Below are 23,476 nucleotides of genomic sequence, written 5' to 3'. Positions count from 1 at the left end.
AAGAAGGATAATGAGAAGAAGAATTTGATTTCATGTCTGACCCGGAAGAACAAGGCAAACACCTCAATGGAAATGGAGTCCTTAGAGAAAGTAAGAACAAGATGGTTGTCAGGGGTAGTGCAGTATTATCATAAGGAGACGTATACTTGGAAAACGGAGGAGGAATGGAGGGAAAAAGAGAGGGAGAGGAGGTCTAAGAGAGAGAGGGAAGAAGAGGGTGAGCTTGAGTCAGATAAAAATGGTGGAAAAAAGGGAGATGGTTTGTTAAAGAAGAAAGTTAAACAGTGTGAGCAGAGGGAGCTGAAGACAGGAGGAGAAATGGAAGTGAATGAGGGTGAAGTATCGGAGGTGGTAGGTGCAGTGAAGTTATATGAGACCGAGGTATGCACCGAGGATCAGGAGAAAGATGAGTCTGTGACAGTAGGAGTGAAGGTTATGGAAAACGTGGACTCTTGCCTTTTGGCTGATCCATTTGTGGTTTCACGGTGGGTGAAAAGAATTGTTGGGTAATGTGGAATCGGTGAGGGTAACCAGAAGTGGTCTAGTGATAATTGTTTGCGTTTCTGTTGGTCAGAGGGAGAATGAGCTCGGAATAAAATTAATGTGAGCAAGAAAAGTGAATTGTTTTGTTCTCAAGAAATGGGCACCAATGAAAGGAGTAGCAGTAAAATAAAAAATTTGACCAGCTGAGGGGAAAGATTCCCGGTGTATGTGATTCTCGTCATTTGATGAGACACAGACAAGGTGGCGAGAGTGGGGAACAGAACATTGTCTGTTCTTTTGAGTTTTGAAGTTGAGTCTCTGCTTGACAAAGTGAAGTTTGGATATACAAGTTATCCTGTACGACCGTATGTGCCGAATTCATTAAGATGTTACAGGTGTCAAGCTTATGGACATGTGGCAGCAGTGTGTAAGAGCGAGGGTCCAAGCTGTGAGAAATGTGCAGAAGGTCATGAGACAAAGGAATGTGTAGCATTGGGGAAAGTAGTGGAATGTGTTCATTGTAGGGGTGACCATGGAGCTGGGGATCAGAAATGTCCCATGCGAGAGAGGCAGGTTGAGGTTTCCAGGGTTAGCGTAGAGCATACATTGTCATATGCAGAGGCAGTGAAGAAAGTAGAGGAAGATGGGTTAAGGGGTAGGAGTGGTGAGAGTAGTAGAGATATACCAGTACAGAGGGAGAGGCCAAAAAGTGATATAAGTTTCAGTAAGATTGGATATTTAGCATTTATAGCAATGGTTATCAACTGTACTGCAGGGATGGAATGGAAGTCGCAGAAAATTGAGGTTGTGGTGGCACCTGCAGAGAGGTATTTGGGTGTGTGAGACTTGACATCAGAAGAGTTACAGGGTGTGATGGCATGAGGTAGGAATAAATACATTTAATTAGTAGAGTAAGGTGGTGTTCATTTTATTTTATATAATTTTGAAATTAGTGAGTGTAGTGTTAAATGGTAGGGTATTTATTTAGTACATTTTTATTTTCCAAGCAAATTATAAGGGAGTTGTACTCCAGTCTCGTAGGTGGCGGTAATGCAACAAATTGGATGCCAACCGCAGTTAAACCTCATAAAAACCTCGGAAAAACCTTTGTTTATTATTTTCAAGATGGCGGCGGGAATGTATTTAGAACATTACCTTGACAGTAAGATAGTTTCCTTTTTTCATGTTTTATTCGTGAAATACTGTAGAATCCTACTGAAATATTGTGTAATGGAATTTGTTTGTGTGTTTTTGTTTTACTTGCACGCATAGCTACTCCCAGAACCAGTACCGGGGCTTGAGGAGACAAGAAGCCCAGTTACTGGTTCAGCTAACGTTAACGTTACTACATAAAAAAAGCCCAGGGCAAGGGACAAAGAGCACGCGAGAAAGCTAACTTACGTTAGCTAAGTTAGCGCGCCTGCAACCCAAGTTAGCTAGATGGCCAGCTAACAAAGCGGTGCATAATTATACCGTTCTTGGTCGACTCTAAATGACTTTGTTGTATCGTAGGGTTCTATTCAGTGGTATCCCCACGTTTACGTAATAACAGTTATACATATTTATAGACCAGCATTGACAATTTTAGTAACGTTACCTAACACACACAATAAGCCACCAATGTTGCAGCCCACTGACGCTGATGATACATACTGGTGTATTTGGAACCCGGTATATAACGTGATATACTGTACAACCTTGTTTTTCTAGGTATAGAAAATCTGCCGTTTGAGCTACAGAGGAATTTCACTCTTATGAGAGACCTGGACACACGGACAGAGGGTGAGAGACTCACAGATCTGATATTATGATTGTTGCTGCTATCATAACAGGTAAATGGAAAACACTTATCCAGAGTGTCTAGGCTAAAGTCAGAAGTCAGTGTGCATGTAGCCCATGTGATGGTTGTGTCCACAATTGACTATAAATTAATTAATCTCTTTCTCTCAGATCTGAAAGGGCAGATAGACTCGTTGGCTCGTGAGTACACGTCAAACACACACACCCTCTCCTCTGAGCAGAAGCTCTCCCTGCTCCGGCAGATCCAGCAGTCATATGGCAAGTGTAAAGAGTTTGGAGATGATAAGGTCCAACTGGCCATGCAGACCTATGAGATGGTGAGTAGGACCTTAAGATGGATACAGTAGACTGGGAATAGAAGCGCTGCTTGGGGTCCATACTAGTAATGAGGAAAGGAAAGGTGCTCCTTGGAGAGAGGTTTACCTCAGGTTGCAGGTAAGCTTTACATAGTGAAATGTATGTTATATTCTCAATTAGCATGTTTGATGCAGCTGGAAATGGAAATGTTGACTACTTTCTGCTTCGACTCTGATTAGTTAGCCTAGGCAAGTTGAGATGTCTGTCATTTCTACATGTAATGTCTCAGTCAGAGTCCTGTTATTCATTGTGACCCCTCAGGTGGACAAACACATTCGCAGGCTGGACACAGACCTGGCCCGCTTCGAGGCAGACCTGAAGGAGAAAAAGATTGAGAGCACAGACTATGACTCTACCTCCAGTAAGGGAATCAAGAGTAAGTTTTGTTCGGGCACTTTGTGCTAATTTTAATTCAATTTTGTCCCTTCAACCCAAATGTGACTTTTTAGTGTTGTCTCATTGACGTACAACCGTATAGATAGCTGTGAATTGGGCCATGTTCATTATGGCATGCAATGGAAAACATTTAGCAAAAACAAACATTTGCTTATTCTTATTGGACACGTCCAGGGAGTCCCTCTATTTATTCTATTTCTATTTCCCCCTATTTATTTTATTTGTCTATTTTCTTCTGTTTGGTGCTTAATAAACAACCCAGATAAGCTCCAAATGTGTACATAGCCCAAAAAGTTTTGTCTTTTTTCAGGTGAGCTCAGGGGGCCAAAAGAGAAGGTGGCTCGCACAAGGTTAAAGGTGAAGTCAGACGACGACTGCAGCCCCAAAAGCGGACAGAAGAAAGTCAAACTAACACAAGCGTATGTACACTTAAAACATATGTTTCATAGGCTGATGCTTTGTACGAGGGATGCACGATATATCGGTGAACATATCGGAATCGGACGATATTAGCTAAAAAATGCCAACATCGGTATCAGCCCAATGTTAATAACCGATGTCAAAGCTACCGTGCATACCTATATAACGTAAGGACATGATGTAATAACGCCACGTAAAATGTAGCGCTACACGTGCAACACAGCATTCCTAACCTAGCCCACACAATGTCTGCTGTGTGGATCGAGCTGTCATTTGAAAGAGTAACAAAATTTCAGCGAGACAACTCAAAGGCAAATTCCATTAAAGCCAAGATAATGGAATTCATTGCCCTTGACAATCAACCGTTCTCTGTCGTGGTTGATGTTGACTTTCGCCGACTGGTCGAGCACCGGTACACAATACCAAGTGTGCTATTTTTCAGATGTTGCCCTACCGGAGTTGCACGGTAATGGCGTCACTGCTATTAGCTTCACGACATACTATGGAACGCCGTTTGGGTCTTTGCGTGTCATAAAAGATACAGTAGCACTGTCAAAGCTGGACAAAAAAGTCTGCAAACACCGGCCACAAACGATGTGTTTACAATACCGCGTTGGCAATAAAGCATTATTTGATCGACCGCAACTTCTGGGGTAGCTCACTTTAGCTTGGTACCTAGCTAGCACCAATACAACCAGCCTGAAAACAATGACCAGTAGAAACTGCAGTCATTTTCATTATTCTTCGCAATGATTTATGAATCCTTGTGACTAAGTATTGTTGTTTGCCTATTGAAATTGAACTTCAGATCCTTGAAAATAAATCGCTAGCTAGCTACTTAACCCTGTTGCCCAAAGCTTACATTATAAGCAGCCAGCTAGGTTCATCTGGCTAGTGAGGCTCGACCAGACCGGGTTATGTGTTATGAAGCTAGCCATAATAAGGATTAGGCACAATAGTGGAATTTGTGGTTTGCCTTCAAAATAAAAGTATGTCGTTGACAGTGATGCAAATGAATACAAATAGTAAAATTATGCCATACTTTTATTTTTGAAGGCTAAACGCAAAGTCTACTCTTGTGGCTAATCCTTATTGTGGCTAGCTTTACATAGATGGGTCTGACCACCTTTAATCAATTAAGAACGGTCTTATAAATTAGGGTTATTTTAGATGATGACACCTAGCTATATAGTTAGCTAGCTAACTATAGCTACTGAAACAGATTCTGTCGTGTTATTTGACACTTGACATATATCTTTTTTGACATGCAAAGACCCAAACAGCGTTCCATAGAAATCCTGGTAGAGAATGAAAGGACTGAACAAATGAACAACAAACCATGGGTGGCAGGTAGCCTAGTGGTTAGAGCGTTGGACTTGTAACCGAATCCCCGAGCTGACAAGGTAAAAATCTGTCCTTGTGCCCCTGAACAAGTCAGTTGACTAACTGTTCTTAGGCCGTCATTGAAAATAAGAATTTGTTCTTAACTGACTTGCCTGGTTAAATACAGGAAAAATAGATGTAAAAAATAAATAGGTTTTGATTATGTTTTACATTTACATACGTAAATCCCAACAATAATTTTTTGTGTGTGTGTGTGTGTGTTTTTGTGTGTGTGTGTGTGTGTGTGTAACCTTTTATTTACCTGGGCAAGTCAGTTAAGAACAAATTCTTATTTACAATGACTGCATGGACAACGCTGTACTAGAATGCTTTAAAGGCAGCTAAAACTTTTAAGTATCGGTTATCAGTATCGGGCCAAAAATGTCATATCAGTGCATCACTACTTTGTACCAGATATAAGCAAGACAGCTCATTTTCATCTCCACTCAAATAACTCCCGTGAACCTAAACAAAAATGTTCTGGTCTTCTCTCACTACGTATCTTGCAGCAGCTTCTGATGCATTACATCTCATCCTCTCAGTATTCATCCCCATTGTCCTCCCTTGTTGTCCTTAGGCCTGAGTTCACAGCCCCTACAGTGAACTTTGGGAACGTCCACCCCTCGGACGTGCTGGACATGCCCGTGGACCCCAACGAGCCCACCTACTGCCTGTGTCACCAAGTGTCCTACGGAGAGATGATTGGCTGTGACAACACAGACGTGAGTCCACAGCTTTCTGCCAATGACGATCTAGTGGTACATGAGCACTAGGTCCAGAGTTGAGGTCAGTTCTTTCAATTCAGGAAGGAAACTGACATTCCAATTCCCTTTTTTTCTCATAGAGAGAAGCAATGACATCACGTCCTGAGATGACGGAATTGAAATGAACCCCAACCCTGATTGGGTCAACTATTCACTATGATCCAAATCCTAACCTGATATCTGGGCACTAGAATGTTCTTACAAAAAATACCACATTGACATTTACCTAAAAGTTAGATTTATAAAATAGTGTTTAGAAATGAGCGATGGCTTTGGAATTTTTGGCACTTAAATCAAAGATGAAATAAGTAAAACCTAAATAAAGGCTAGTTCCTTTTGGCCCACTAGAGGGCAGTAAAGCATTATAAAAGTCTCCCGGCACTAATGGAATACTATTATTAATATTAATATTAAATGCCATTTAGAATGTATTGTGTTGGACTCATTGCAGTGCTCCATTGAGTGGTTCCACTTCGCCTGCGTGGGGCTAACAACAAAACCCAGAGGAAAATGGTAAGTCAAGAAAGAGATGGAAATCAGCAATTTAGGATTGGAAAATATGGATTTTTCACCTATAACATGGAAGAGATCAAGACCCTGAACGTACCACCATTTATCTCTCACCCTTTCTTTGATCTTTTCCTCTATCATTTCTTACGCCCAGGTACTGTCCAAGGTGTACTCAGGAGAGGAAGAAAAAATGAACCCAGAGACCATCATAACCAACAATCATGAAGCTAGAGTTTACAAAGGAGGGTTCAGTGTTTGTATTTCAACATGGGGAAACCCTCCATAAACACTAACATTGACCCCGCAGGGTCATGTTTAATAGTTCACACCGTCGCAAATTGTCAAAACCGAAATGAGCATTTCCTATTGGGCAAGTCCAGAGTAGCCCCTTCCCTGTATCCATATCCATGTCGTCCATATTCTTCAGTTCAGTGTCTAATGAACACACACACACACACAGTATTAGGGTCCTGCTGGTCTGCCATCCTGTATAATTCTCTTTGTTAAACAGAAAGAAGCTATGATGAACATTTGACAGAGGCGAAGTTAGACGCCCCCCAATCATGACTATTATGTTGCATTTTATTTTCGAACTTTTTTTGACGGTTGCTTTAATGCCTTTATATGCAGAGTAATACAGGGACGTAATACCCTTATTTTACAGCCGATGGTTCTATATGGCTCTCAGCCACTCGGTTGCTTCATGGCAGACTAACAGCGACTCCTACTGGATGCTTTTATACTGAACACTAATTCAGCCCTGATACACGCAGATCTCATGTGTTAACTCTTATTTTCCAACTGTTATCTTAATTCACCCCTGGTTATTTCCATATCAGACTTTTGGGGGACAGAACATTTATTGATTAAGCAGAGTCATTGATTTAGTTGATAGATTTGACTCAATGAGAATATACAGATCTAGATGTCCTAGTTCAGAATGCAGTCGGAAGCAAACTGGACAGAATTTCTCTCGCACATTCGCTTAAACAGCGATGACCTGAATTGCAGGTTGTTTGCACAAAATTAGTGCGCTGGAAATGGAATTGCTTAAAGGAATGTAGATGCTAACACTTTCAAATATATATGGATATTTTGATAGGCCCCAACTTGCATCATTCAACAATGTCCTGTATATTTCTATTATGGAGAGGCATATCTTTGACTGGCTGTGTTTATGAAGAGCCTTATTGATCATTACTGTAAGAATAACAATTTAAATGTGCTTATAAGTATCAGTTACCTGATACTTTGCCCAGTAGGTTTTGACTGGTGCCTCAAGAATATTATTTCAAGTTCAACTAATGAACATTTATTTTGTTGCCATTTACTTTTTGTATTCAAAGTGTAATTGAATACTGTACTGAAACATTGGATGCTGTTTTTGGTGTTTTTCCATTAAGCAATAAAGCTTTAAAAAAAATAGTAAAATGAAATTTGTTTCTAGAAGTTGCTATATTCTCATTAGCTTAACATGTGTATTCCTGCTGTATTTCCTGCATGTAATATTTTTTGTCCCAATGTGCGAGATGTCTAAGAAAGATGGACACATCTTTGCATGGATAGTATTGACAATATCAATCTGACGTCATCCAATAGTTTATCACTCTAAGATGTTCTTTCCTTCGACCCCACTGTTATTTTGGTAGACATCAAATAACTTCATAAGTCCAACATTGTACACAGCTGGCCCATTCCCTAAGTGTTAAATCCCTGTACTATTTCAAACCCCATCACCCCCAGTGCAGTGTTCAATCTGACTAAAAGTCTCATCACTGCTCTATCACAGACCATAGCATGTCCTGTGCTTTCCAAAATTCCAGAAGGTGTCAGTCTTCCCTTTTTCATATGACACTAGTGAATCATGTAAAATAAATGTGCATATAGAGGCAACTGCCAAAGTAAAGGAAACACTTGTGTGAATGAGGAATACAAAGTATATTGAAAGCAGGTGCTTCCACACAGGTGGTGTTCCTGAGAAATTCCTAAGCAAGGAACATTCCATGGTGCTTAGGGTCATGTATAAAAATGCTGGGCAGACCCAGTTGCCCATTATTTTGGCCACAATGGCTATACCCCCATCACTGGGCACGAGTGGTCACTGAATAGTTTGATGAGCATAGAAACAATGTAAACCATAAGCTGTCTCTGTCACGACATCTCAACCCAATTGAACACTTTTATAGGACATTCTGGAGCAGTGCCTGATACGTTTTCCACGCCATCAACAAAATTATTATTACATTTCTCCTGGAAGGATGCGACACCAGAGTTCCAGATACTAATGCGATGGTACATTGAAGCTTTTCTGGCTCATGATGGCAGAATGCCCTATTAAGACTGGGGCGGGAGGTAGCCTAGTGATTAGAGCGTTGGGCCAGTAACTGAAAAGTTTCTAGATCGAATCCCCGAGGTGACAAGGTAAAAATCTGTCGTTCTGCTCCTGAACAAGGCATTTAACCCACTGTTCTTAGGCCGTCATTGTAAATAAGAATTTGTTCTTAACTGACTTGCCTAGTTAAATAATACAAATATTGGTGTTAGTTTTATTTTGGCAGTTACCTGCATGTGGAAGGTGTTTATGGGTGGAGATTATTAGGAATTGTTTTGTTTATTATATATACGGTACCATTCAAAATTTTGGACACCTACTTATTCAAGGGGTTTTCTTTATTTTTACTATTTTCTACATTGTAGCATAATAGTGAAGATATCAAAACTATGAAATAACACATATGGAATCATGTAGTAAACAACAGAGTGTTAAACAAATAAAAAAGATATATTTTAGATTATTCAAAGTAGCCACCCTTTGCCTTGATGACATATTTGCACACACTTGACATTCTCTCAACCAGCTTCACCTGGAATGGCTTTCCAACAGTCTTGAAGGAGTACACACAAATGCTGAGCACTTTTTGGCTGCTTTTCCTTCACTCTGCGGTCCAACTCATCCCAAACCGTCTCAATTGGGTCGAGGTCGGGTAATTGCAGAGGCCAAGTCATCGGATGCAGCACTCCATCACTCTCCTTCTTGGTGAAATAGCCCTTACACAGCCTGGTGGGGTGTTGGGTCATTGTCCTGTTGAAAAACAAATGATAGTCCCACTAAGCGCAAACCAGATGGGATGGTATATTGCTGTGGTAGCCATGCTGGTTAAGTGTGCTTTGAATTCTAAATAAATCACAGAAAGTGTCACCAGCAAAGCACCCCCACACCTCCACCTCCATGCTTCACAGTGGGAACTACACATGCGGAGATCATCTGTTCACCTACTCTGCGTCTCACAAAGACACAGCGGATGGAACAATCTCAAATTTGGACTCATCAGACCAAAGGACAGATTTCCACCGGTCTAATGTCCTTTGCACGTGTTTCTTGGCCCAAGCAAGTCTCTTCTTATTATTGGTGTCCTTTAGTAGTGGTTTCTTTGCAGCAATTCAACCATGGAGGTCTCATTCAAGCAGTCTCCTCTGAACAATTGATGTTGAGATGTGTCTGTTACTTGAACTCTGTGAAGCATTTATCTTGGCTGCAATTTCTGAGGCTGGTTACTCTAATGAACTTATCCTCTGCAGCAGAGGTAACTCTGGGTCTTCCTTTCCTGTGGTGGTCCTCATGAGAACCAGTTTCATTATAGCGCTTGATGGTTTTTGCGACTGCACTTGAAGAAACGTTAAAAGTTATTGAAATGTTCTGCATTGACTGACCTTCATGTCTTAAAGTAATGATGGACTGTTGTTTCTCTTTGCTTATTTGAGCTGTTCTTGCCATAATATTGACTTTTACCAAAGGCTATCTTCTGTATACTACCCCTACCTTGTCCCAAAACAACTGATTGGCTCAAACTCAATAAGAAGGAAAGAAATTCCACAAATTAACTTTTAAGAAGGCACACCTGTTAATTGAAATGCATTCCAGGTAACTACCTCATGAAGCTGGTTGAGAGAATGCCAAGAGTTTGCAAAGCTGTCATCACGTCAAAGGGTGGCTACTTTGAAGAATCTCAAACATAAACTATATTTTGATTTAACACTTTTTTTGGTTACTAATTCCATGTGTTATTTCATAGTTTTGATGTCTTTACTATAATTCTACTATGTAGAAAATAGTCAAAGTAAAGAAAAAGCCTTGAATGAGTAGGTGTGTCCAAACTTTTGACTGGTAGGATATGTCATCCCAGAGTGCAGTGTATTCAGTAGCTTGGAAGACCATGAGAAGATTATTGGCCATATTTTTAGGTTGACGTTTACTTCACCTATGTGACTTAACTACTGCAAGGGTTCAAATGCGGGGTGCTGGAGAGCTACTCTAGGCCTATGTGTTGTCATTTCAACTCATCTCCATTCAGTGATTCAGTGACCATTCAGTTGAAGTCGGAAGTTTACATACAGTTAGATTGGAGTCATTAAGACTCGTTTTTCAACCATTCCACAAATTTCTTGTTAAGAAACTATAGTTTTGGCAAGTCAGTTAGGACATCTACTTTGTGCATGACACAAGTAATTTTCCCAACAATTGTTTACAGACAGATTATTTCACTTATAATTCACTGTATCACAATTCCAGTAGGTCAGAAGTTTACATACACTAAGTTGACTGTGCCTTTAAACAGCTTGGAAAATTCCAGAAAATTATGTCATGGCTTTAGAAGCTTCTGATAGGCTAATTGACATAATTGGGGGTCAATTGGAGGTGTACCTGTGGATCTATTTCAAGGCCTACCTTCAAACTCAGTGCCTCTTTGCTTGACATCATGGGGAAATCGGACAAGACCTCAGAAAGAAAATTGTAGACCTTCACAAGTCTGGTTCATCCTTGGGAGCAATTTCCAAATGTCTGAAGGTACACGTTCATCTGTACAAACAATAGTACGCAAGTATAAACACCATGGGATCACACAGCCGTCATACCACTCAGGAAGTAGATGCGTTCTGTCGCCTAGAGATGAACGTACTTTGGTGCGAAAAGTGCAAATCAATCCCAGAACAGCAAAGCACCTTGTGAAGATGCTGGAGGAAACAGGTACAAAATTATATATATCCACAGTATATTGACATAACCTGAAAGGCCGCTCAGCAAGAAAGAAGCCACTGCTCCAAAACCACCATAAAAAAGCCACACTACGGTTTACAACTGCACATGGAGACAAAGATTGTACTTGTTTGAGAAATGTCCTCTGGTTTGATTAAACAAAAATAGAACTGTTTGGTCATAATGACCATTGTTTTGTGTGGAGGAAAAAGAGGGAGGCTTGCAAGCCGAAGAACACCATCCCAACCGTGAAGCACGGGGTAGCAGCATCATGTTGTGGGGTTGCTTTGCTGCAGGAGGGACTGGTGCACTTCACAAACTAGATAGCATCATGAGAGAGGAAAATTATGTGGATATATTGAATGTGCATCTCAAGACATCAGTCAGGAAGTTAAAGCTTGGTCACAAATTGGTCTTCCAAATGGACAATGACCCCAAGCATACTTCCAAAGTTGTGGCAAAATGGCTTAAGGACAACAAAGTCAAGGTATTGGAATGACCGTCACAAAGCCCTGAACTCAATCCTATAGAAAACTTGTCGGCAGAACTGAAAGCGTGTGCGAGCAAGGAGGCCTACCAGCCTGACTCAGTTACACCAGCTCTGTCAGGAGGAATGGGCCCAAATTCGCCCAACTTACTGTGGGAAGCTTGTGGAAGGCTACCGACATTTGCCGAGTGTAATCAAGAGGGACTTGATATAGAAAAATGTGGGGAAGAATGGGTTAATGTAGTGACAGTTGACTAATTTATGTCAGATGTAGTTTTGTGAGCAAATGCTAACTAGCATTATCACAATGACTGGAAGTCTATGCAGATATGCAGATATGCAGAGCAATTGACTACTCTGACTGAATTAAATGAGCTTTTTGGTGACTTTGGGTTTGACATCCAAACTGTGCAAGCAGATACTGCAGATGCCAAACAGCTGACAAATCTGACTCCAAATCAAATCAAATCAAATTTTATTTATATAGCCCTTCGTACATCAGCTGATATCTCAAAGTGCTGTACAGAAACCCAGCCTAAAACCCCAAACAGCAAACAATGCAGGTGTAAAAGCACGGTGGCTAGGAAAAACTTCCTAGAAAGGCCAAAACCTAGGAAGAAACCTAGAGAGGAACCAGGCTATGTGGGGTGGCCAGTCCTCTTCTGGCTGTGCCGGGTAGAGATTATAACAGAACATGACCAAGATGTTCAAATGTTCATAAATGACCAGCATGGTCTAATAATAATAAGGCAGAACAGTTGAAACTGGAGCAGCAGCACTGTCAGGTGGACTGGGGACAGCAAGGAGCCATCATGTCAGGTAGTCCTGGGGCACGGTCCTAGGGCTCAGGTCCTCCGAGAGAGAGAAAGAAAGAGAGAATTAGAGAGAGCATATGTGGGGTGGCCAGTCCTCTTCTGGCTGTGCTGGGTGGAGATTATAACAGAACGTGGCCAAGATGTTCAAATGTTCATAAATGACCAGCATGGTTGAATAATAGTAAGGCAGAACAGTTGAAACTGGAGCAGCAGCATGGCCAGGTGGACTGGGGACAGCAAGGAGTCATCATGTCAGGTAGTCCTGGGGCATGGTCCTAGGGCTCAGGTCCTCCGAGAGAGAGAGAAAGAAAGAGAGAAGGAGAGAATTAGATAACGCACACTTAGATTCACACAGGACACCGAATAGGACAGGAGAAGTACTCCAGATATAACAAACTGACCCTAGCCCCCCGACACAAACTACTGCAGCATAAATACTGGAGGCTGAGACAGGAGGGGTCAGGAGACACTGTGGCCCCATCCGAGGACACCCCCGGACAGGGCCAAACAGGAAGGATATAACCCCACCCACTTTGCCAAAGCACAGCCCCCACACCACTAGAGGGCACACTGGCGGTACCTTTGCCAGTGGCCATGCTCTGGGCTGTGCACTCACAGATCTCCTCAGTATTCAGACATCATGAGAGTGGGGCAGAGAGTCTTGTAAAACGTCAACCACCAGTGGAAACCAATTTCTTTCTCTCTCACCCACTTGTTTCCCCTCTGCAGGTCTCTTTATGATTGGTCACAAGAAGTTCACATTAATCAACTGTGAGCCTCATTAACTGTGGTATTTATTATTTAGTTCATTTGATTCAGATTGCAGTAAATTATCCCAGAGAATGCTCAACTCATACAGAATATGGGCAAGGATATTCAGGTAATAATACTGTAACGACCCTGGGTTTATAAGCGCGGAAATCGACTCTGCCGCATTAGCACGCGTACCTCGGGCTCGAAGGTCGAGGGTTCGAGACCTGCTCCCTTCCGTTTCATTACAATACATTGTGCTTGACTATAAGCCTACAAGTATTGTCAAATTAGGTATATGAAAAGTCAACACATCCTAGAGGATGACTGTTGGATGTGTCAATGTTGAGAAAGCATATGATCAAAAATCATATAGGCCCATGCAATGTTGTTTCTGAAAACATTCCTCAATGGTGTGCCTAGTCTACACTGTACATATGCAAGATGTACACTAGCAACTTGCACCACATAGTCACATGCCCCAAGTCTCAAAGCATCATATTCTGAATTTGAGAAGAGACCCCTTGACTCTAAACAAGTAGCCTAGTACAACAGAATTTGAGTCTTACCTTGGCAGGGTGCCAATTTAAAGGTAGAGCGATATGACGTAGATGCAGAAATAAAACAGCATAGTGGGTCAAATCCCGCGAGGCTCAACTTCTCCGCTGTTTAATGTCCCATGGCTACCACGCTGTGATAGCGTAAAGCGAACACAGACACTCCGTGTGAGAGCGAACTGAGTCATCGACTGACAGATTGCTATAACGTATGATGTGGTAAGCTGATATGAACATTTTTATTTATTTATTTTATTTCACCTTTATTTAACCAGGTAGGCCCGTTGAGAACAAGTTCTCATTTACAACTGCGACCTGGCCAAACTAAAGCAAAGCAGTGCAACAAAAAACAACAACACAGAGTTACACATGGGATAAACAGAAGTACAGTCAATAACACAATTGAATAGAAAAATATATATACAGTGTGGGCAAATGGAGTAAGGATGTAAGGCAATAAATAGGCCATAGTAGTGAAGTAATGACAATTTAGCAAATTAACGCAGGAGTGATCGATAGCTGATGCTTAAAGTTAGTGAGGGAGATATGTCTCCAACTTCAGCGATTTTTGCAATTCGTTCCAATCATTGGCAGCAGAGAACTGGAAGGAAAGGCGGCCAAAGGAGATGTTGGCTTTGGGGATGACCAGTGAGATATACCTGCTGGAGCACGTGCTAAGGGTGGGTGTTGTTATGGTGACAAGTGAGCTGAGATAAGGCTGAGTTTTACCTAGCAAAGACTTATATATGACCTGGTGTCAATGGGTCTGGCACAAATATGTAGCTAGGGCCAGTTGACGAGAGCACACAGGTCGCAGTGGTGGGTGGTATATGGGGTTTTGGTGACAAAACGGATGGCACTGTGACAGACTGCATCCAGTTTGCTGAGTAGAGTGTTGGAGGCTATTTTGTAAATGACATCGCCGAAGTCAAGGATCGGTAGGATAGTCAGTTTTACTAGGGTATGGCTTAGCAGCATGGCTGAAGGATGCTTTGTTGTGAAATAGGAAGCCGATTTTGGATTGGGGATGCTTAATATGAGTCTGGAAGGAGTTTACAGTCTAGCCAGACACCTAGGTATTTGTAGTTGTCCACATATTCTAAGTCAGAACCGTCTTATGTCATCAAATGCCTAGACTTTGATGACAAAGTTTGATGACAGAATTCTTCCACAAAAAACCGTCGTGCCACCTTCCTGTTCAAGTGAGCACAGCACAACAAGGTGAGTCCAAAAAGGTATTGTATGCTGCTGCATAAATTATGCAATATTCCAGGGAGATATGTATACTGTAGCCAAGAAAGTAATACTAAGTGTATGTTGTGTAGTAAGCTGTTAGTAGCCCATGTGCTTCACCCTAATAATTTGGTCCATTTTCCCCTCATAATTCAGCCTACTGTTCTGACTTGGTGGTGCCTATAGCATGTTTTTGAGAAATATTGTAAGAGCTTCCTTTGTCTGCCTATATGTTCCCTTTATTTATTTTACGGTACAGACTTGGTGTACAGGGAGAATACTGTAAGAACGGCCAATGTACTGAATTATGTCGCTGTACATTTCAAAAGTGCTGAACAAATTGTTATATTGACCACGTCATTTAATGTAATTTTTACAAAAGTCGCTTTGTCCGAGAGAGATTTACATGGTTATAAAAATGTTACGCCAGGGCAAGCCTACACGAAACACAGCCCTTATTTTAAGTGTTTCTAATATTCCCTATGGGAAAAATGAATGGTGGGAAAACAATTGGAACCATTTCCCTGTTTGAATGCTAGGTTTTATGGGTATTATGATACCTCCACCTCTATTGTGTCACACCCTCTAGAAATGTATTGCCAGATCAATAATAAATTGGCTTTTAGTCCATGTGTATTAAAAATTGACAAATTAGTTAATCAATCCATCCAAACCACCATTTTAATTGATTAGTATATGAATGAAATATAAAATTAGACTGAAAATGATTTAAAACATGATTTTGCCAAGATGCAGCCACCGTCCAAAATAATGGTGTAGGTTTTTAGTTCTGTACTTCCTTGTCGATTGATAAGCGACAACGACCTTGACATTCTGACAGGGCGTGCGGGCGCGGAGGGCGTGTCCAAGGACTCAATGGGAAGATAAAATGCGAGCGCACCTTTGCTCGTCCACGCTTCCCCTTGCAAACAAGTGGACAGACAGAGGCTATACAAGAACGGTACTTTAACATTTTGTTTGTTATGCCTTCAAAACGAATTGTAATTCAGTTTAATGTATGTGATTTACGCACTACTCATTGTAGGCCTACGCTTATCTGGCGTTTAATAGTTTTTTTTATGACTGCGGGTCGTGTTTTTAAATGTTTTCTTTGGCATGCATATTTAGTCGCTTCATTTTTCTTTCAACGTTTTCCAAAACTGTTTGGTCAACTGTGTACATTAATAAATGACTCACTGCCACAGACTAGATTCTCATGGCTATTTTAATATTTTCTTTCCTTGACTTGATTGACGAACATCGTCTCCCAAACTCAGTCCTGGGGACCCCAATTAGTGGACTTTTTTGTTGCTTTCACGACACAGCTAATCCAAATAGCCTAATCAACTCGAGTTGATTAGGCTACTTGATCATTTGAATCAGCTGTCTACTGCTAGGGTGAAAGACAACTAGTTTAAGTAACACTGACATTCAAATTTTACATTATGATCATATTACTTGTGATACAAAGTTAACTACTTTTTACTTACAAAGGACTAGACCATATCAGGCGAAATGGTGAAGATTGGGATCAATGGGTAAGTTTATTTTGCTTAAATACTCCTAAATATTTTAGCACTGTTTAACACAATTTTGACTTGTATTAAAGCTAAAGAATACGTTTAAAAGGTCACAAGAGACCTTGGCTTGCATTGCACAAATCCCATGATACAGTTTGTGTACTTAGGAACAAAGGTGGACAGCCATACTGTAGCTACTAGTTCATAGGCCAAGTCTGGACACTTCCCCTGTCCATTCTCTAAGTATTTATAGTTTGGGTGTCACATTGCCTCTGCAGCACTCACGTAGAAATCCTCTCAGCTGTCATGTCTTTATTCTATCTAATAATACCCTGTTAAAGTTCAGAGCTCAGATTGTCTAAGAGCTCCTCCAAACAATCCTATCCTTTTAACCTGTATTTGGCCAATAGATGGCTGTAAGTTCATATATTTTTAAATGTAACTTTTTATTTAACTAGGCAAGTCAGTTGAACAAATTATTATTTAGAATGACGGCCAATTGAGCGCCGCCCTATGGGACTCCCGATCACGTCCGGATGTGATACAGCCTGGATTTGAACCCGGGACTGAAGTGATGCCTCTTGCAGAGTGTCTTAAATGGCTGTGCCACTTGGGAGACCAATGACTGAATAATTGAGCAGCACAAAGATTAAAGTTGGATATGAAAGGCCCTTTCTCAAATAAACATGAAATCCAAGACCACCTATAACATTGCCCATGTTAAACCGGAAACGATGACATGTCATTGTTCTGATTGACCTTTATACAGTGTGGAAGCTAAATGTTCTTATCACTGAGTGCAATAAATCCTCCTGACTGTTCAGTTCCCTCAACCCATGTCATGGACGAGTTGAGTGACAACTTAATTGACTAGAACAAGACTTGTTAATGGGATTGGATAACAAGGGTTTTGCTTCGGAACACCAACTGTTTACGTCCTAATGTTACCAAATGGGCTACTTGTTTTTCACTTAGTTTATACTCTGTTCTGATGCACTGAGTCCTTCTCTTGGTCAATACATTGACCCTTGTTAACAGGACACCCTTGTAGTTGGGGGTGCCGGCTTGCGTAACTGGACAAAGTTCAAATGTGTTTAAAAATAACCATAATCACAATTATGACAGTGAATCCTCAGTTTTAGTATCCACTCTGTGAACTTGATTGTTCTAGATAGATATACACTCCAAGACAGCTCTGCACTAATTGACTGCTGACAGCATCTACAAGGAAGTTAATACTTCAGCTGCCCAGAACTGACTTATTAAATTCAGACTGAAAACAAGTCTAGACTACAATCCAGTGTGCCTTCAGTGTCCTCTAGATTCATATGCCTTATTATTGACCATAAACATTTCTCAACTACCAAAACTGAAGTCTTCTGCATTCAGCATTTGACTGTGGTCCTGTCAGTAATCTGCTTGAGTTACAGTAACCATCAGACTGAATGTATTTCACCTATGTGGATTGTGCTAAACACTTCACTGACATCATGCTGAAACGAGCCCTACACAACTGATGGCAATGTGGCTTAATCTAGTTTTAAACACTACGAAAACATTTATTTGCTTTTGGTGGGTAATGTCACTAACTGCACAGGCCAACCAAGTTTACATATCTGTTTTCTCTAACCCGATTTTCCAATTTGTCCCTACCTGCACTTTCTCGTCACTTCTGGTCACGCTGCACCAACCCAACCATATTAGGCATGAGCAAAGGCTCTGTGCTGCAAATGTCAAGTATTGTTATCAGTCAAGGTTGGCAGGCCTTTGTAGGCCTGCTGCCACCTGCTAGTATGGTCATATGGATACATAGGGATACATGGGGATTAATCGTAAAATGATCTGATTTCGCTTCTCAGATTTGGGCGTATCGGGCGCCTGGTGACCCGTGCTGCCGCCAAGAGTGGAAAAGTTGAGGTTGTCGCCATAAATGACCCCTTCATTGACCTAGACTACATGGTGAGAACTTTATACTACATTAAGTGCAGTACACTTAAAAAATGTAAACTAAACTTTCTCAGGTTTTTACTGTACTTGCCCCTGTTTCCATAGGTCTACATGTTCAAGTATGACTCCACCCACGGTGTTTGGAAGCACAGTGAAGTGAAGCAGGAGGGTGGAAAGCTTATCATTGGGAACCTCCACATCACAGTTTTCCATGAGTGTGTTTTCCTTATTCTTTAAGTACATTGGTTCAAATGACACATTTGGATGCTTTCCTCCACCCATATTAAGCTTAAAAGTTGACTGAAAAGCACTTTCAATGGAAATGTCTCCCTGGTTCTGCGAAACTGCCCCATTTGATTCTTGGGCGTGCTTGATCAGTCCACTTATGTTATGGTGCCTATGGGTTTCACATCTTTTGGAACCATTCAATATCTGTAATTGACTGCAAGGTTTGTGGCTCTTAATCCCAACTTCTATCTTCAGGAGGGACCCCACTGCCATCAAATGGGGCGAGGCCGGCGCTGACTATGTTGTGGAGTCTACCGGTGTGTTCACCACCATCGACAAGGCTTCTGTAAGTACCTCTTCGCTAGCTGTAGGAAGGCCATCGTCACATTTTTATTTAGTTTGGGATATTGGCGAGCAGTCATTATAATTTTAGTAGACATGTTGTGCCATGACCCCACTTTACAGTAACTTTTTTTAAACTTCTAAACTACTGCTTTCTAACATAACTTGGGGTTTTTAAACTCTGTGCCTACATGTTGTCTGGCTTGGTTAATCCACTGGCTTTGCTATTCCAAATGTCATTTTCCCTCTAATCCCAACTGCCACAACAGGCTCACCTGCAGGGAGGTGCCAAGAGGGTCATCATCTCCGCCCCCAGTGCAGATGCCCCCATGTTTGTGATGGGCGTCAACCACGAGAAGTACGACAACTCCCTGAAGGTCGTCAGGTAAGTCCCCCCCCCCTCGTTGCATCTTAAAAGAGCAGTGGTAATTCCCTGTGGCCAAAAGATAATGTGTACATAGTTTCAGCCATTCTATCTCTGTGCTTTATTTAGACTCCTACCCCTCAGCCCTGAGGTAATACTATTTAAATAAATAGGCCATTTAAGCTGAGTCTGCAATGCATTTGTTGCATAATGTTTATTTGGGTAACGTTTGCCCTGGTATGATAGTAATTATGTAATATCCTCACAGCAATGCCTCCTGCACAACTAACTGCCTGGCTCCCATCGCCAAGGTTATCAACGACAACTTTGGCATTGTGGAGGGTCTCATGGTAAGAACAGTTTCCTTCAGTGTTTGACTTTGTCGAAGTGCAGTACTTACTGGAATGTAAACCCGGCAAAAAAAGAAACGTCTTCACACTAACTGCGTTTACTTTCAGGAAACTTGACGTGTAAATATTTGTATGAACATAACAAGATTTAACAACTGACATAAACTGAACAAGTTCCAGACATGTGACTAACAGAAATTGAATAATGTGTCCCTGAACAAAGGGAGGGTCAAAAGTAAGTCAGTATCTGGTGTGGCCACCAGCTGCATTAAGTGCTGCATGTCATGGACTGCACCTGATTTGCCAGTTTGTGCAGTGAGATGTTACCCCACTCTTCCTCAAAGGCACCTCTAAGTTCCCTGACATTTCTGCAGGGGAATAGCCCTCACCCTCCGACCCAACAGGTCGCAGGCGTGCTCAATGGGATTGAGATCTGGGCTCTTCGCTGGCCATGGCTGAACTTTGACATTTCTGTCTTGCTGGAAATCACACACAGAATGTGCAGTATGGCTGGTGGCATTGTCATGCTGGAGGGTCATGTCAGGATGAGCCTGCAGGAAGGGTACCACATGGGGGAGGAGGATGTCGTCCTTGTAATGCACAGCGTTGAGATTGCTTGCAAGGACGACAAGCTCAGTCTGATGCTGTGACACACCGCCCCAGACCATGACGGACCCTCCAACAAATCGATCACGCTCCAGAGTACAGGCCTCGGTGTAACGCTCATTCCTTCGATGATAAACGCAAATCCGACCATCACCCCATGTAGACAACATTGTAACTCGTCAGTGAAGAGCACTTTTTGCCAGTCCTGTCTGGTCCAGCGACGGTGGGTTTGTGCCCATAGGTTACGTTGTTGCTGGTAATGTGTGGTGAGGACCTGCCTTACAACAGTTCTACAAGCCCTAAGTCCAGCCTATTGTGGACAGTCTGAGCACTGATGGAGGGATTGTGCATTCCTGGTGTAACTCTGGCAGTTGTTGCCATCCTATACCTGTCCCGCAGGTGTGATGTTCAGCTGTACTGATCCTGTGCAGGTGTTACACGTGGTCTGCCACTGCGAGGACGATCAGCTGTCCGTCCTGTCTCCATGTAGCGCTGTCTTAGGCATCTCACAGTACGGACATTGCAATTGATTGCCCTGGCCACATCTGTAGTACTCGTACCGCCTTGCAGCATGCCTATAAGGCACGTTCACACAGATGAGCAGGGACCCTGGGCATCATGAGCTTTTTTGTCAATAGAAAGGCATCTTTAGTGTCCTGAGTTTTCATAACTGAACTTAATTGCCTGCAGTCTGTAAGCTGTTGTTTTAATGACCGTTCCAAAGGTGCATATTTAATTGTTCATGGTTCATTGAACAAGCATGGGAAACAGTGAATCCTTTTACAATGAAGATCTGAAGTTGGATTTCTACAAATTATCTTTGAAAGACAGGGTCCTGAAAAAGGGACATTTTGAGTTCAGTAGTAAAGTGTGTACTTCGCATTAACATTATCAGTGTTAACATATAAGGTCATTACAGCCAAGTCAAATTAGTGTATCAATCTATCCAAACTCTCCTGGTTCATTTATTAGTATATCAATGAATTATACATTTTTCTGCAATGTTTGTTATATCAGTCTGCGACGACTCATGGGCGTAACTCAAATGTAGTCTATTGAGATTTACATTTCCAAAACCTAGATTCTGGACTGTCATATCCATTTAATTTTGGTGCCCTCCATAAACCATGCCTACACTAACATCCCTACCACTGGTTCCCCCAGAGCACAGTTCATGCCGTCACAGCTACACAGAAGACTGTTGACGGGCCCTCCGGTAAGCTGTGGAGAGATGGACGTGGTGCTAGCCAGAACATTATCCCTGCCTCCACCGGCGCCGCCAAAGCTGTGGGAAAGGTTATCCCCGAGCTGAACGGGTATGAACTAATCGGGATCACTTTAAATGTTTTGACACGTGATAAAGGCTGGGATTTATATGGCCCTAGTGCTTTTTACTAGTGACAAGTTTTGGAAAAAAATGTATATACTTGAATTGTGCAATGGTGTGGCTCCTGAACCTTGTTGCTCTTTCTAACCCACAGCAAGCTGACGGGCATGGCCTTCCGTGTCCCCACTCCCAACGTGTCCGTGGTTGACCTGACTGTCCGTCTTGAGAAGGCTGTAAGTCTCCAACCACTTTTTAATACGTTTGCTTGTCTACTAGGGTTAAACTGGGCGTTTGGGATACGTTACTGGCATTACAGCAACAGGAACTTCATGTATGTATGGTCTACCATTTTTAAACATTTTCGTCTGCTTTAGGCACCTTATGACGAGATCAAGAAGGTAATCAAGGCTGCTGCTGAAGGACCCATGAAAGGAATTCTGGGATACACAGAGGACCAGGTAAATTTCCCTAGTAACTCTATCCCAATCTCTTAGTGTCCACTTGTATACTCTTCATTATGATTAAAACAATTAGATTAGTCTAGATCCGTCTACCAAACTGACCTGACGCCTCCCCCAATGCATGTTTTTGCATTGCACTACACAGCTGACTCCAAAAATGAATTTATTATCATGTTTAGATTATCTGAGTCAGCTGTCTAGTCCTCGGGCAAAAACCAAAACTTGCAGTTTGGAGAAACCCTTGTCTAGATCAGTTTTCTTGAACTTCATTCCTAAGACATTCTATATGATGTATTCCAGAACTAGTACATCTGATTTGAATGAGGGATTATTAGTTGACAGTTTGACTACTGTGCTATTTCTGGAATGTATCGACTATGTGGCTGTAGTGCGCACTAAGAACAGGCAACATTTCCTTACTCTAATGCCCGGGGCCTCAAGTCGGGCTGAAATGTCTAAGCTCCAAGTGCTCCCCCCTGCAGGTGGTGTCCACAGACTTCAACAGTGACTGCCGGTCCTCAATCTTTGACGCCGGTGCAGGAATTGCACTCAACGACCACTTTGTCAAGCTGGTCTCGTGGTATGTATGCAGGAACCGACAAAACCCTTGCAATCTCTCACCAGGTGTCCACCGACTCAATGTTTCATTGATGTACAGCGGTGTATTATTCGCATTGCAGTGAATGTGCTGTTATAACCTTGCCACGGTCAGTGTAGATATTTATATATAATGCACAGCCTTGAGCAACATCCCTTTTAATTTGATTTTCAATCAACAAATTGATACCTTGTCAGGATCTAAACCAGGCCAAAAAAATTGTAACCACAATAGCTTATTAAATAGTGTCCTGTTATTGTGGGATGGTGAAATGCAACACAGGTGTGTGTGTGGGGGGGGCGGCAACTTGAAGATGAATGACTTCTGTTGGACCACATTGTTGAATTCAGTTCATTGGTGTCACTCACCCAGATACAATCGTGAATTACGACAGTCATTGAATTGGTAGTCTTTTCTGTAATGTGTTTGACTTCTCTTTTCCACAGGTACGACAACGAGTTTGGCTACAGCAACCGTGTCGTTGACCTGTGTCTGCACATGGCCTCCAAGGAGTGAACACAACTCCAAACCCCCACATCCTTCTGAACGGACATCCCACCAGAGAAAAAGAGCCTGTAGAGAACTCAAAGGCAACATTTTCATTCAACGTCACCTCTAGTGTGAGGACTGAATATGATTTTTGCTTGAAGAGTATCTTTTTACTGCACTATGGCTAAATTTGCACTCCGACAATAAAGGTCCCGTTTGTGAAAACTGTCCATGTTCTTCCAAAGCACATTTTC

The 23,476-nt window shown here is 41.9% G+C and overlaps 2 protein-coding genes across 5 annotated transcripts; both read left to right on the top strand.

The window, feature by feature from the left end:
- The first annotated feature begins 1,558 nt into the window (after positions 1-1,558).
- Positions 1,559-7,549, top strand: LOC124043606 (inhibitor of growth protein 4-like). Of its 4 annotated transcripts, XR_006840352.1 has the most exons (9): positions 1,559-1,645; positions 2,194-2,265; positions 2,434-2,600; positions 2,902-3,016; positions 3,347-3,455; positions 5,417-5,561; positions 5,684-5,745; positions 6,055-6,116; positions 6,268-7,549. XR_006840352.1 is itself a non-coding variant. In XM_046362373.1 (8 exons), exons 1-8 carry the CDS (start codon positions 1,609-1,611, stop codon positions 6,305-6,307), a joined length of 747 nt encoding a protein of 248 aa, XP_046218329.1. In that variant the 5' UTR covers positions 1,559-1,608; the 3' UTR covers positions 6,308-7,549. The 4 variants fall into 4 exon arrangements, 3 of the variants coding, with proteins under 3 accessions (XP_046218329.1, XP_046218331.1, XP_046218332.1); XM_046362373.1 differs by lacking the exon at positions 5,684-5,745; XM_046362375.1 differs by lacking the exons at positions 6,055-6,116; positions 6,268-7,549 and having other exon boundaries at positions 5,684-6,048.
- An 8,289-nt stretch (positions 7,550-15,838) lies between these two features.
- Positions 15,839-23,452, top strand: LOC124043602 (glyceraldehyde-3-phosphate dehydrogenase-like). Its single transcript, XM_046362362.1, has 12 exons — positions 15,839-15,951; positions 16,485-16,528; positions 18,370-18,469; positions 18,563-18,672; positions 18,941-19,031; positions 19,297-19,412; positions 19,660-19,741; positions 21,512-21,663; positions 21,829-21,907; positions 22,049-22,132; positions 22,618-22,715; positions 23,180-23,452. The coding sequence occupies exons 2-12, from the start codon at positions 16,506-16,508 to the stop codon at positions 23,247-23,249; spliced, it is 1,005 nt and encodes a 334-aa protein (XP_046218318.1). The 5' UTR covers positions 15,839-15,951; positions 16,485-16,505; the 3' UTR covers positions 23,250-23,452.
- Positions 23,453-23,476: the final 24 nt, after the last annotated feature.

Source organism: Oncorhynchus gorbuscha, linkage group LG09 (genome assembly GCF_021184085.1).
Source record: "Oncorhynchus gorbuscha isolate QuinsamMale2020 ecotype Even-year linkage group LG09, OgorEven_v1.0, whole genome shotgun sequence".
Taxonomy (NCBI): domain Eukaryota; kingdom Metazoa; phylum Chordata; class Actinopteri; order Salmoniformes; family Salmonidae; genus Oncorhynchus; species Oncorhynchus gorbuscha.
Note: the sequence above shows the minus strand (reverse complement) of the source record. Positions and strands in the feature narration are given on the sequence as shown.